This window comes from Cyprinodon tularosa, unplaced genomic scaffold (genome assembly GCF_016077235.1).
Source record: "Cyprinodon tularosa strain WSP-4 unplaced genomic scaffold, ASM1607723v1 ctg270, whole genome shotgun sequence".
Taxonomy (NCBI): domain Eukaryota; kingdom Metazoa; phylum Chordata; class Actinopteri; order Cyprinodontiformes; family Cyprinodontidae; genus Cyprinodon; species Cyprinodon tularosa.
Window position 1 is genome coordinate 1,436,328 of NW_024038975.1, and position 15,673 is coordinate 1,452,000.

At 36.7% G+C, this 15,673-nt stretch overlaps 1 protein-coding gene across 1 annotated transcript; it reads right to left on the reverse strand.

The window, feature by feature from the left end:
* Positions 1 to 48: 48 nt before the first annotated feature.
* LOC119786405 (T-cell surface glycoprotein CD3 zeta chain-like) lies at positions 49 to 14,809 on the reverse strand. Its single transcript, XM_038289724.1, has 7 exons — positions 14,619 to 14,809; positions 4,164 to 4,258; positions 2,526 to 2,558; positions 2,380 to 2,403; positions 2,229 to 2,285; positions 2,123 to 2,149; positions 49 to 730 (listed from the first exon to the last, which is right to left on the reverse strand). The coding sequence occupies exons 1-7, from the start codon at positions 14,680 to 14,682 to the stop codon at positions 701 to 703; spliced, it is 330 nt and encodes a 109-aa protein (XP_038145652.1). The 5' UTR covers positions 14,683 to 14,809; the 3' UTR covers positions 49 to 700.
* Positions 14,810 to 15,673: the final 864 nt, after the last annotated feature.

Consider the following 15,673-nt stretch of genomic DNA (forward strand, 5'->3'; position numbering starts at 1 on the left):
AATGAAAGCTGGTGTAGGAGTTTTAAGTATGTGAATCAGGATACATAGTAGAATTTGATGCATTTGTCTGCTGTATTTTTGTTTTTATACACATACAAAGATAATCTTTTACTGTAAATGTACAGTTCTTTTTTTGTTGTAAACATCATTAAAACTGTTTTCCAAGTGTTTTGACATGTGTTTTGCTGCATACAGTTCATTACCCTTCTAAAGGTACAAATCGCCATAATTCATTTTATTGAAAGTAATTCATATAGTTGCAGAATGATTGCAGGTTAAATAAACAACAAGCCAATAAACAGTTAAAATAGATTTCTGCATTCCATATAAGGAGATGTATATAAAAATATTGCCATTTTAAGCAAACAAATAATTCAGTTATTACTAACTGACCCAAAAAAGGAAAAATTTTGTCTGATTTATGCAGGTCAATGAAACTTGGGTTCTTGTTTCATACAGCCTATGTACATATCTGCTCTTGGCTGCTTTAAAGCCCGTTATGTCTGTTAGACATCCTACCAGCAAATTAAATGGAAAGTGTTAATAGGTTACATTAAAGCAAGGAGAAAAGGAAAGAGTACTTAAAACTTAAAGTAAAACTGGCAAGATTCATCCAATAATCTCAGTTGCGGTTCGCTTCACTGTCTCTGGAGATGTTGAGTACATTCCTAAGGAGACCGGGCAGGTCGAAGGGACGGATTTATACGGGTGCTGATCTTTCAGGGTTGCCCTGGCAATGAAGGGAAGAGACAGAGGTAAAGCTTCACATTGAAATGTTCTGCTATGCCATAGCTATAGCAGGGAACAAGTATGGCAATATCAGAAATAGTAGTGCTGAAACTGTACAGTAGGCTTATAGTTATTAGATTAACCCTCTCCAGGCAGATGTTGCAGATTTGCAACAGCTAAAAGCCACTTAGCTAATTATTCCACATCCATATGTTAAGAGCTTTTGTTACTCAGAAGTACAACAGAAAGACTGTGTGCATTTACAACAAACAGTTTCTCTCCAGCTCACCAGATAGCACTGCTGACTCACTTTCAACATGGCTGAGTCCTTGGTGTCACTGAAACACATTTTCTAAGCACCAATTTCATGTAAGTATCACTACCAATTTCCATTATTTTGAAATCAATACTACATAAGATGAATCATGAATGTGTATAGATATGACACATGCCAATTAGTAGATTTTATCTCCTCTGGGTTTTTCACCAGAGGCATCTCGATTTCAATGTTGTGGATTCACAACGTGTGCCCAAACAGGTACCAATGGAGCTACATGCTTTATCTACTAGTTTGCCTATATTTTGAGCAATAGTTTAACAGAAACAGCCTCCTCAAGAGGTTTTGAGATGTCGGTGGAGAAAAAGTGTGAGAAAAAGTTGTCTCTAATTTGTGAGAGAAAATTTATTTTTCGAATTTTGTTTTGTTAACTTTTTGTTTGTTACATTCAAATAAAGTTAACGTTCATATCAGATTCAGTCTTCAGTGTTAATTTACCACTCTGGGCCACTGTTGCAAATCTGCAACATCCCAGAATTCATTGCATGTGAAGGTCCATCAAAAAAAAAGTCTGAATTGTATATTACTACCCCATATGATCTTTTTCTCAAAATATCAGATTTTTCCTGCAACTACAACTTAATTTGAGCCTGAGAGGGTAAATAGATTTCAAAATGCTTCTGATTTTGGGAGTTTAAAATGTTATAAATATGATGGTAGACCGTTATTTGACATTAAATTGTCACAGTTTACATATCTTTAAAAAAAAATCTACACTTTGTGTTTAGCAAGTTTGGGGTTTACTTAAAATAGTGTTTTTTATTCTTCATGATGCAAATGAGTGTAAAAGAAAGACAATATAATACATCCTGTCAGCATGAAGTTCAGACAAAGCAGCTGGAACATTGGTTATTGAATTCTATGATGTTAAAACAAAATTGTATATCAATAAAGTTTTTTTTCTCAGATTTTTTGCTGATAAATAATTAATTTGAACTAATTTATTTTAACTCTGTTGCTGGTTCGACTTATGCTGAATGGAGTCATAAAAAGGCTGAAAATGTTTTTACTTAATTCAAAATGAGTTTCACATGTCAGATTAGCAGGCTAGTTTACCTTTGGTCGCTTCTTGTCAGTTTTTTTCTGGAAGGACAAAACAACATGATGAAAAAAAGGAGGAAGGTTACAAGTGGAAATGAGTTCAAAGAAGATTTACACTAACCTTTGCTTTTTTTGGATGAATCTGTTGATAAGGATCAGCATCTGGCCTCTCAAGTTCCTAAAACAAAAGGATTAAGCAATAAATAGATGTGAGCAGAGCAGCAAAGTCTGACAAAAAGTGATCATTTGAACAAAGGGGTGAATGCCCTTACCTGATAAATGCCCCCTTTATCCTCCTTATTTTTTTTAGAAAAGAGAATAAAATGCATAGGGAGTTAGGAGAAGTATATAGCTTATATGGAAAGCTGATTAGAGAAAATATTGCTTAAAGACATTTTTGTCAAGTTTGGAAACTTACAGACTCAGGTGGAGCAAACTTCATTTTGGAGAACTAAACCAAAAATAAACAAAGATTAAATCAAACATTTTAAGCAAAATAAATAATAACAGGAATACAACAATATTTTGATGAGCCTTTCATTTATATTTATTTCTTTTTGGAGAAGAATTTGACTCTTTGTTTTTGGGGCTTACATATTTTGTCACTAAATACCCTGAGCCAATAATTGCAGGATGAACTTTTGGTTTAATTATATATAAATACCCATCTATATAAATACCCATTTAATAACCTGTGCAATAACCCTGTATAATAATTCTGAGGACTGCTGGAGATAGGCACCAGCACCCCTTGCAACCCCAATTGACAAGCATGTCAGATAATGAATGGATGGATGAATAATCCTAAACTACAGCTGTTATATATACATATATGAGGATGTACTGTATATACTGTATATACCCCCATGCACCTTTTCCTCCCTTTGGCACTTCTTTTCGACTATTGAGCCGACGTAACCAGTAAATTTCAATAAAATAAATAAAGTCAATCAATCAATATCTGTATCAGAGCTGTCCTTCCATGATTAATAAGCAGATACTCCGAGTTGTTCTATCCCTTTGATTTCAGAAAAAGGGGATATCGACACTTAACTAAACTCTGCATTGAATCATCTTTGAGCGTGTGAAAAGCCCTTATCAATGGAACACAGATGAGGAGATTCCCCATGGGAACAGGTTGACAGCTAAACTCTAAATTTGAAGAAACTTAGATAAAATAACACAGAGATTACATATTTTCTTGCCGTGCAACATAACAGGCAGTAATGAATGAAAAAATGTGTACCGGGCCATGGCTGCCAATATCTCCTACTGAGCAGGGTTGCTTCATGGACTCATTTTTTGTCATTATTTTATTAAAAATTGTGGCATCCTTGCTTTATGAAACAGAAAAGTCAGGGTATGCAGTTTACCCCAGAATTTACTCTAGATTACCATTTACCCTGCTTTGTGAAATGGGGCCCAGTTCTTTGAAAATTAGCTAAATCTTAGTTAAACTGGACGTAGAATATGTGCAACTATCAGTTTTCAAACCTTACCATAGCTTCTCAGTCTGATTTAACCCTCCAGTGTTGCCATGGGCCTGTTTAAATGCTCTAATTGTATGGTATAACAGTTCAGGTGGGCAGCATTGTCTTGGTAGATTTGCAATTGTACCTTCTTTCACTTTTGTTTTATTTCAGTTGTTAAATTGAATGAATGGTAATCTGAGATATCCAAACCTTCAGATAGTGTTTAGCCTGACTTAACACACCTGCAATTATTCATCTCTGGTCTGCCATCTGTTTTTCCTTCATCTTCGTCATGCTGCTTCTTCACTAAATAATTTCTGAGTCTTTCAGAGGACAGCTGGATCACACTTTTTGGTTTTCATTTGAAAAAAAAAAGGTTTTTTTTAAAAATTTTTCCAAAACTCCATTAGTTTATCTCATAAAATCTTTAAAAAGAAAAAATCGGAGGGGTTAACATTATCTAGGAAGGCAATGTTTTTAAAGTTTAGCTACTGATGGATTATATAGTCTATTCTTTTGCAGAGACATTTAATCTATTCTGACCTATAGTTTGTAAAGTATTGATGACCTGTGCAAGTACTCACTTTTTCTCTGAAGAACAGTGCCGTTACTGCGATACAGTAGACCATCAGGAACGCATCCAAAAAGTAGCAGATTACCGGATCAGTGAAAAAACCATCTGAAAACAGAACAGAAAGATAACAGATGAAGCGGATGTAACTGCTTCATCTATAGCAGAACTAGATTTGTTTCCATTAGGAGCATATATACAGCTGTGGATGGTATATTATCTTTTATTTACACAATTTTAATGATGTTACAACATGATCACAAGCTGCCTGTAGCATGTTTTAAGTAGGGGGATTTTTTCAGGCCCAAATTGAAGTTGGGGAGCCTGTTAAAAATGATGCGGTTTCCTCCACTAATATTTGCAAAAGGGTACAGTAGAGTTCTTTAACCATTTAAAAAATTAACTACAATCAAAATAAATCTATACTTGGTGCACATGCTGATATTTTTGTACATCCCAATTTGCATGCTTTGTCACACAATTGCTGAATGATTTTTTTTTTTAGCTGAAGGTATTTCTTTGAGCACGTTTCTGCGGTGATCTTCTCACTTTAAATGGAACTCACATTAATGGGTCAGACATTTTTTTTGGATTCCATGACGGTTAACTTGCAGTGTGATGCTGTTTGACCTTAAGTTTATATCTGCTTCTTGTTTCAGTTCATGATTTAGATTTGGCCATCATTTCTAAACTAAACAGCCACCATGTTACACGTTTCTTGCATTTGCAGCCTCTGTTTACAGGAAATAAGCCATTTTCTTCATTGTCTTGCAATCATAGATTTAATTTGCCGATATTGTTTCCTTCAGGTTTTTTTTTACTGAATTTTTCCTAAAGTGAAATATACAAGATTAATCATCAGAACTTTATTTCCCTGAGTCTGCATATAAAAAATCAGATTACAAATGAAATAATCAATACATTTAAACATTAATTTAAACTGTGCTTTTTTTAGAAGCTTGAACAGTGGGGGGAAAAAATCATAAATGGACTCATCTATTTGTAAAATTGGGTGGTAAAATTGCATTACAGTGAGAGAGATTAGAAAGAACAGGAAATAAGAAACTACATATCCGGAGCTGAAAGCCCTAAATGTCTTCCTGTCAGTGCGATGGGCTGCTTTTGAGGTTATGTTGAGGCTCGTTTATCTCTGTGTGCTGTTGGTAGAGCAGCCTTGAAAGAAAGAGGACAGCCGGGTTAGATTCAGATTGGCTATAACGTCTTTGTCACATCTCCATCTTCTAAGGCTGCTTTAGAGCAGAACAGTTCTTCCATTCATGTGTTATTTTTATACATCTAAAAACCAAGATTTGTCACATTTCTACTTCAATGAACACAATAGGAATGCTGACCATATAAAGGAGCTGTTGTAGCAGTTTTGATGCTAGCCTTTGGGTCTTATCTAGTTTTTGAAATCTAGACATGCACATTATTAGTGCATGGTAAATTTTTTTTTTTTTTTAACCTGATATCATCAGTACAACACGCAAAGAAGCAGCTTTTATAAAATGTCTAACAGCTCTTTATTTTAATTAGCATAGCTGATGACCAAGAATTGTGAAAGTACCATTTCGGGGGGAAAAATAAGTTTGGTTACATCGTAAACATAATTCTCTGCTCCATGTAACACAAAATTGACTTTAAGATGAAAATGCACAACTTAAAATTATGTTTCACACTTTTTTGTGTATCTTGATCAGAGGTTTACGAGGGTTTATGCAAGCAAAATGTACATTTTTTGACAGAACTTTCTTTAAGCTGCTAAAAGGACCAAATGCTTTTCAGATCGTGATGCAAATCCAACAACACTTTAAATTGTAGGGTCAAAGTCCCTCTTCAAAACCCTGCTGATTATGCTTTTTAGAGTAAAGCTCCACACCGATATTGCTGGTTTAATAATTGACAATTAGGTTTAACTTAAAGGTATAATTAAGGTTTTTGCTTATTTTTGAAAAGACCTGCCCTCTCCTATTAAAAAAATGCACAAACCTGCACATGCACAAACCTGTACCTGCTCCTGATAGAGAACGCTTATTAAACGCATGTGAGAGCCTGCAGGAGCCCATTTCTCTTTGTGCACGCACTGTTTAAAAGTTGCTGTTTGCATTGCTCATAGATGCTTACTTTCTAAAAGAAGATTTGCAATTTTTCCACTATGTCAGACTCACTACCGGTAAGTGAAAATGGGGACGAGCAAGTAGGACGGCCTTACGTAGACATATCAGTAGAATGATTGACCATCAGGAGGACCACTTATTTTGATGATCCACCCAGAAAAAGAACATCCTCCACTTTATTTTTAAAATTAATCCATTCAGGCATCATGCAGTTTTTACTGCTTTCTTCAGCCAGAGCTTCCAGCTGTTCCTGCGTGAACCAGCTTCTATCGCTCTTAATGAGTTCTTGGCTACACTGATGATCAATGTCCACTATTGTAGCCTTGCTCTTGGCGTTTAGTATAACTTTCAGAGTGGTAAATAAAATAGGCAGACGATCCTGAACTAAAAAGCATTTTAAAGTTCTCTACACCATGTCTTTGCGAGCAGTTGCGCTACTGGACTTCTTCTCTGACTCATTATCAGGTTACCTTCAGCTGGCGATTATATCTATTACAACTGAAAAAATATGATTGATTTTAATACAAATGTGTGTTTAATGTATTTTTTGAGCTCAACAGACATTTTCCTCTAACCATGTTCTTTTGTAAGATCTGAGGCTATTCAGAACACATCTGGGGCCGAAGCACTGGAACCATGTGTGTAACGATGTGCCTGGTCTGACAAAGTGGGTTCTACTGTTATGTTGCTGCTATGGTCATCGTAGGAGCATGTCCACTGTGAGAGACATGGTCTAAAAAAAAAAAATAATCACAATGTATGATTTTTTCTAACTATTTATTTGTGTGATACAGCCGCAAATAAGTATTTGAACACCTGATAAAATCAATGTTAATATTTTTTTTACAGTGGCCTTTGTTTGCAATTACAGAGGTCAAATGTTTCCTGTAGTTCTTCACCAGATTTGCAAACATGGCAGGAGGAATTTTGGCCCACTCCTCCACATAGATCTTCTCTAGATCAGTCAGGTTTCTGAGATGTCGCTGAGAAACACAGAGTTGAGCTTCCTCAACTCCAGACATGCCAGCACCTTGCTATGCTTCTTCCAGAGCCACTCCTTGGTTATCCTGGCTGTGCTTCGGGTCATGTCATGTTGGAAGACCCAGCCTCCACCCATCTTTAATGCTCTAACTGAGGGAAGGAGGTTGTTCCCCAAAATATCCCAATACATGCTCCGGTCATCCTCTCCTTTATAAAGTGCAGTCGCCCTGTCTCATGTGCAGAAAAACACCCCCAGAACATCACGCTACCACCCCCATGTCTCACAGTAGGGATGGTGTACTTGGGATGGTACTCATCATTCTTCTTCCTCCAAACACAGTTAGTGGAATTATGAACAAAAAGTTCTATTTTGGTCTCATATGACTACATGACTTTCTCCCATGACTCCTCATCCAAATGTTGAATGGCAAACTTAAGACAGGCCTTGACATGTGCTGGTTTAAGCAGGGGAACCTTCCATGCAATGCATTATTTCAAACTATGACGTCTTAGTGGATTACCAACAGTAACCTTGGAAACAGTGGTCGCACCTCTTTTCACGACATTGACCAGCTCCTCTCATGTAGTTCTGGGCCGATTTCTCACCTACCTTTCTTAAGATCACGGAGACCCCACGAGCTGAGATCTTGCACGGATCCTCAGTCCGAGTGAGACTGACAGTCATGTTTAGCTTCTTCCATTTTCTAATATTTGCTACAACAGTGGACTTTTTTTCACCGAGCTGCTTAGCAATTTCCCCGTAGCTCTTTCCAGCCTTGTGGAGGTGTTCAGTTTAGTCTCCAGTGTCTTTGGCAGCTCTTTGAGCTTGGCCATGTTAATAGTTGGATTCTTACTGATTGCATGGGGTGGACAGGTGTCTTTATGCAGCTAACGACCTCAAACAGGTGCATCTAATTTAGGAAAATAAATGGAGTGGAGGTGGACATTTTGAATGCAGACTAAAAGATCTTTATGGGTCAGAATTGTAGCTCATAGACAGGTGTTCGAATACTTATTTGCAGCTCTATCATACAAATAAATAGTGTAAAAAAACGTATATAATACAATATATATATATTTTTGATTGTGTCTCTCACAGTGGACATGCACCTATGACGACAATTTCAGACTGCTCCATGATTTATAAGTGGGAGAACTTGCAATATAGCAGGGTGTTCAAATTCTTTTTTTCCTCACTGTAATTATAAGTAAAAATAAGTTGTTTAAACCAAACTGGTAAAATCGGCATCTGCCCCCTATAACCTACATCTAGCTGTGCAAAGCTCTAACAATAACAATTGCTGTCAGATGTTTGTAAGACCCGTCAGTGAATCGTTTACGTCACTGTGGTTGAATTTTCATCTCTTACTTTGACCACATTGGAAAGTTTTTTTTTCTTCTGTTTTGTATGAACTGCCAGTTAAACATGACACCAAAGCACCTCAACAGGTTTGAGTTTTGACTTTTTTAGGCCGCTGTTATTCAGAGATGCAGCTTTTGGTGTGCATTAGATAATTGTCCCGCAGGATAGCTAAGGGATTATCCAACTGTGATGGTTGAACATTGTTCCTAAGGGTTATCTGCTAGAGAGTAGAATAACTTTACCAGTTCCCAGGGCAGTAAAAAAGCACAAGACCATCCACACTACCACCACTCTAATAATTATGGGTAAATAGACTGGTTTTTAGCCTCGCAGTAGAGATAACATACACTTTTAAGCTGTTTCACGTTTGAGTACTTCCCCCAATCATCCTGGGGATCAAACCACCATGTCAGGTCTAACCTTAACTTAGAAAAGTGAGGCCTGATCCTAGATGATTTGCTGCTGCGCTTTAAGAGTAATTTTGGTAGACTGAATGCTTGTTCGAAGCTTCATTGCAGTGGAGTGTGTTCCCCATTTGTGGATAATCTTTCTCCCTGTAGATTTTAAAAGCACCAAATGCTTAGAAATTTTTCAAACCTACCTCGTAGGGTAACATATTTTGGCTGGATTCTAGTAATTTATCTTTTCAGTAAATCATTCTTTGAACACAGCATTTTGTGCTTGTTGTTTCATTGATTCTAAAATGTTTTTTAATAAACAAAAACACAGAAGAACTGAAATACTTTCTTACAGCTCTGTATTACACATCCATCGTGTTAAGCACTATTTCAGGATGGCACAGTTATGCCGCATCTTCTTTGTATATATATGTACCGTAGGCAGGCGCGCTGGAAGCCGTTTCAAGCGAGGGGGGCTGATGGCTGGGTTGGAAAACACGTGACGTTATTATGTTGAGGGCTGTGGCTGACGTTTTTAACATAATATTGTAGGCCTACATTTGTCGCCAAAAACTGCCATTTAAAATGCATCGGAACAAAGCATGAACATTTTAAACTTTATTTCTTCTCTTTTAACCATTCTAAACAAACAACAGCTCCCAATCAACAGGATCAGGAATACTTGAATAAAACATGGCCTAAATATAGCCCACTGTAAACTGAGCATTGAACGTCTTGAAAGTCCATTCGACTATGGATATGGGGAATGATTTCATATCTGAAACAAAAAACACACACAAATAAAAACTAATTTCATATTTTATCACTAAATAGCTTAACACAGACATAATATTTAGTAATATGCAGCCTTATTCTAGCGTAGACTTCTTCAGCCACAGGACTACGACGAATAGGCACATAAATAACGCTAAATGCGGCAGTATAGGGGAATTAAAACCATTTCTCACCTCGAAATAGTCAGAAATACGTTTCTGCTGCCTATTGCTAGCCATGCCTAAACGAATGTAAGGTGGCGGAAGCTTCCGGGGGAGTAGCCTAGTTTTTTATGAAATATTAAAATAATGAATCATTAGTTTATATCTTATACACAGCCCATCATTTTAATCCTATATCAAACAGTCTTTTAAAAAATAAATACATAAATAATTTCATGTTTTTAAGTACAATATTATGTTACTCCACAGCCCCCCCACCATGGGGGGCTGATGCTATGACGAGGGAGGCTGCAGCCCCCGCAGCACCCCCCTTCCCGTGCCACTGACCGTAGGTTTCACTTACTTTTCAGTAAATTATATTTTTGAAGTTTGTACTCTGTTTCCATTACAAAGTCTTGGGTTATTTTAGCAGACAGAAGTCCAGAACAAAATGTTTTTAAATACTTAAGATATGTTTCCACTTCAAAAACTGAACCGTTTCTTTGGGAGTTGATGTCATACCCACAAGAAGTAGTACACATTTGTGAATGTACTGATGAATACACAGCTTATAGTTTTACTACCCCCCCCCCCCCCCCCCCCCTTATTTTTTTTCCAATAAAGATTTATTTTATGAAGATACACATTTTGCTTGAATCTTCTGAAGTGCATAGCAGGTTTTATTCCAGGATATAGTAAAAAAATTAAAATAATAAGTGCTTATGTTACCAGCTGTAAATTAAGATCATTTGAGAACAAAATACTATTATATTGGGATATTCAATTTTTTAAATTTGATTATTATGATTATATTCTTTTTTCTTGGTTGTTAAGGAAAAGGCATTTACAAAATGGGTGCTTCGGCCTATTACCTTTCAGATGCGGATTGTAAAAACTTTTTGTAACAGACACATTTTTCTTCATTAAAAGATGTATTTATGTATGGATGTATATAAAATAAAAAGGGAATTCCACCATTCATATGGCTCCATCCATCTTCCCCTCAGTTCTGATCTATCTATGCTAAAGAAAACTATCTCTTCCTCCTATCTGTTATGCCCCAGCAATAGCACACTAGTAAGACCATGACAAGCCAAACTGGTACTATAGTATTACCACCCACTTGGTGCAAGTTCAATGTGCCCTCAACATGTCCTTTGTCTGGGTTCTTCCCTCTGTTTAGGTTTATTTTTAGTTTCTTTGTAATTTTGGTTCTCTGTAGTTGATTTCTGTCAGTTTTGTATTTCTTAAGTGTTACTTTCTGTCTGTTGCCCCCTTGTGCCTGTTCCCTTTCCCTTGGCTCCCTTTAGTTAGCTCTATTCACACCTGCTCCATATCAGCACATTAGCCCATTCTTTGTTCTACTCCCCATATATACCCTACCTATTCTCGTTGCTGGTTTGTTGTTGATTTGTTGCTTCCTCATCTCTTCGCTCCCCTTGTGTGTTTTCCCATGATGTCTCCTGCTTTTTTGGTTTTCAGTGTTTTTGATTTTTGAAATTTGCCTCAGTTGCCTGTGGGAATCTAATTAAATCAGCAAAAATCATCTGTATTTGTCGTCTGTATTTGGTGCTCAAAAACCCTCCATCCAACCTTGACAGCTTTAGACAAAAATCAAGCGTTGCTATTCTTTTGCTCCACTTCCACAAAGCTGCCAGGTTTGTGGAACACATTTGTAAAAATTGAGCAGCTCAAACAGCCTCTTGGCTGCTTCTCTGCCTAGACCCTTCCACCCAGTTTATGTGGGCAGCTTTGACTCAGTAGGTCTTTAGCGGTCCTGAAATTCCAGGCAAAATGTAATCTACCTCAAATGTCCATGAACAGGGACAAAGTCTATGATGGTGAGGCCATGCAATTATTGTGACTTTATTACAGCCAACATGTTGCAGCTCCTGTAACTATTGATGGTCCTGATTTCCTCCCTGGATTTTAAATCATGTTACACCTTCCTCGTTTTTAGATGATGGATTAAACATTTACCGGTAAAGCCTAATCCTGATTAAAACTATTCAACTTCATGATGCTCTTTGTTACCTTAATCTCTCGAACAACAGACAAAAAAAGCTGGACTCTTCTGAGATAACATTACAGGTTGTTTATTGCACGTGATTTCATTTAGGGGAATAAGAAAATGGGGTGACATTTTTTTCAAAGCACTGTATATTCATTTAATCTATACCACTGTAAACATATATTTAAATAGTCAATTTACCCAATAATACGCAGTCATTCTTCATTAACACGAAAGTGTCCAGTCATTGCTTCATCAGACCAGATAATTTTTATTTTCATGGTCTAAGAGTTTTTCAGGAGCCTTATAGCAAACCCTTTTTCCAAACTTTTTTTGTTTTTGAATGAAGGGGGCTACACATTAAGACTTCAAAATGGCTGAAGTGTTTCTGTATCCTTCCCTGTATCCTTCTGTGCATCAAGAAAATCCTATCCCAGAGGACTACAGATATTTCCCTTGACTTCATGCTGAAAGTTTGAGCTAAAACATGCCCTGTGGCATGTTATACATACGGGTGTGTGTCATGGTTTTGGCGCGGTTGGCTGGCTTGATTACTCCTTTCATTCACCTGTCTAGCTCTGCCCTGTTCCTCATCACTCATCAGATCTACCTGTTCCAGTTTCGTATTTAAGCTGTCTGTTTCACAGCCATCAGTGCCAGATTATTTGTTGACCCTTTGGTGTTGAGAGTTCTCCACCGTTAATATAGTGTTCTGATTGTCTGATATGTTTCTGTATTTGGACTTTTGAGCCTGCCTGCCCCTGTCTGATCTGTTTGCCTGGTCTGTCTTTCGACACCTGTCGGACTGTTCTGTGGACTGAACTTGGATCTGCCTCTTGACTTTACCCTGTGGATCATCTTGCCTTCCTTCATCTGCTCGGATCTGATTTCCTGTCAGCTCTGCAGCGTTCAAGGCTTCACCATCTTGAACTCTCTGCTGCGTCTTGCCAGTCGACTAGCTGGATTCACCCTCATTCTCTGGGCACAGACTGAACTGTCAAACCAGGTCAGTGACTCAAGCGCTCATAATAATCCTCCGTCAGATTATCGTATTAACTAACCTGTGTTCCTGCCTCAAACGCCCTAGCTGCTGCAGCCACTGCCACTGCAGAGTCGATCCGTTGTTGTTTGAATAAACACTTCTTGGGTAATTCACTGTGCGTCTTGCCTGAATTCTGGGTCCTACTTTCTGAGCCATTACACTATGTGCCTTTCCTTGTCCAACTACACAAATTTATACAAGTAGACTCAATTTAAGCCTTAGAAAAATCTTAAGGATGATCAGTGGAAACAATATTCACCTCAGATTAATTTAGAGCTTAATTGCACTGGCCGAAGAGAGTTGCATAAATGGGATGTCTTAGTCCTCTATTTGTAATAAATTTGCAATGATCTAAAAAAAAACGTTTTCCACTCAGTGATAATAAGGTATTGCCTTTAAAATTTTGAGGGAACAGATAAATTCAATACCATCAGAAATAAAGCGGAAATATAACTTAATGTGGCCTGGTGAATGTCGTCCTCATAGACTACTCATATGCGCACAGATGAAAGTATTTATTGCTTTGGCCTTGTGTTTGTCCGTTTTTACGGACAGCTGATGCTTTCTGGCATCAACCCATAAAACCCTGCCAAGAAGACCCACATCTTTAATGGCCTTGCTTCCAAAGCAAAATATTCAACAAAAGTTATTTAAAATCATAAAGCCCCTATAAACTGAAGATGATTTACAAAGGACATAAGGTTTGTTTTTTGTTTCTGGTAATATTTCTCTAAGGTGTAAAATAAAATCTTTAAACACTATAAAAAATAAATAATTCAATGAGGCTTGTTACCATACAGTGAAGATTATTTTTCTCTTTTTCCCAGTGAAGCAGTTTAATTTAAAGGTATTTTGAAATTTGCATATTTTTGCTAGATAAAAAATACAATATTTACCAAACTACATAAAGATGACATTTTTGTTTGTTTGGATTAAACTCTTTATAGTTAAATAATGAAAACTTTGATTACAGTAAACTAAACCAGGATATCTTGATTTGAAAGCATTTTTTTTTCCTTTTTCTTCTAATTTAAATCTTTTAATGTGGAGAAATATAAATTATAACCAGATCAGAAAAAAAATTCTTCCCATGAACCAACAACATCATCTATAACATCTTTAACTGACTTTTGATTTCTAAGAGATTATACACAAAGTAATGAAATGAAAAATTTAAATTTTGACCAAAATTAATTTTGGATTATTTGGAGCATCTAATAATATTTCTGTGGGTTTTCATTTGTTATCCTGGAATTTGACATCCTTTGTAAAACAAGTCTTAAACACACAAAAACAAAAAGACTTTTTGCACAAAAAAAGTAAAAAAAAAAAAAAAAAAAAAAAAAAAAAAAAAAAACATAAATAATTTAATGTTTTAAGTGTTCATTTCTGTTGACCGGATATTTACCACAAAGCTAATGCAGACTACTCAGACTATTGCTGTAGAACCAGCTTGTTTAAAGAAACAATCTTTAAAACAAAATGAATGTTTAAATTCCATGTAACCTAACTGCCTCAATACAAACTAATGGCTTTATCTAAAAAAAAATGGTTCTTTATAATGAAACACAACAAATCAGAAAAGGGAGTTTAAGAAAATATTTGTAAGTATTTCACTCACCTGAACAACGAACGGGCATAAAAAGAGAGAAGAGCACGACCACCCCTGTTATCAGCGCATCCATGGCTGTTTCTAGAAGCCAAACTGATCTTTTTCTCAAGCTGCTATGAGCTGCCTCACAGTGCTCTATGATCTCTCTGCTGAGAGGAAGTGGCTGGATGACGACCTGCCAGTGGACTCAGACAGCGTGGTTTAGATTATAAAGCTTTGTTGCAACCTTCAACGCCCACTTCACATCACGCCTGCTCTGCGCTGCTCATCTGATCTGCTTCAGTACTTTTAGACTAAATGAAGCCGCCTTGAGGGTCTCAACTGACATCCTTTCTTTTATAATTTGCATTATTTGCCAAACTAACAGTGTAAATGGTGTAACAATGTCCTACTGCTGTATTTGGCATATAGTCTCAAACTACTTCTGGACACTTCTGAACAAAAACAAAAACTATTTGGTTGCAAGATGGAGTGAATCAACTCCTCATGTTTTCTCTTTACATAAATTTCAATTATACAAAAAGTTCATCCATGTTAAAGAATAAAATAAGTTCTAAAACATAACAGTTGCATGTAGCTCTGTTTTATAAAGGAAAATAAAAGCTATTACATTGTCGCTCAAACAAAGAAAAGAATCGCATTTATTCAATTGAAAGGTAAAAGATGCAATTACAGTCAACAGCTTGTGTTTCATTTAGTTTTAAAAGGCTTTAACAAAAAAAAAAAACAATTGCCAATGGTCCTGTAAGCATTTAAAAAGCACATAAAAGTAAAAAGGAGACCTGCAAGGAGACAAGAAGCACCCGAATGCAATGCTGCTTCAACATATGTAACTCTAAAGGTCAGTACATATGTTTCCTTTAGTTAAATGTTAGTGGGTCTCTATAGGGGAAAGGGGAAACAGACATAAGACTTCTGCATCCTTCCAAAGCCTTTCGGAGGCGGAACAGTCTCACTGATTCGTGCACTTGAGGGAAACTGTTGAACAAGCCGCAGGCAGATTAGTGAGCCTGGCTTTGACTGCACAGCATGGAGAATCAACTTAAGTGCCAGTGTTTGACCCG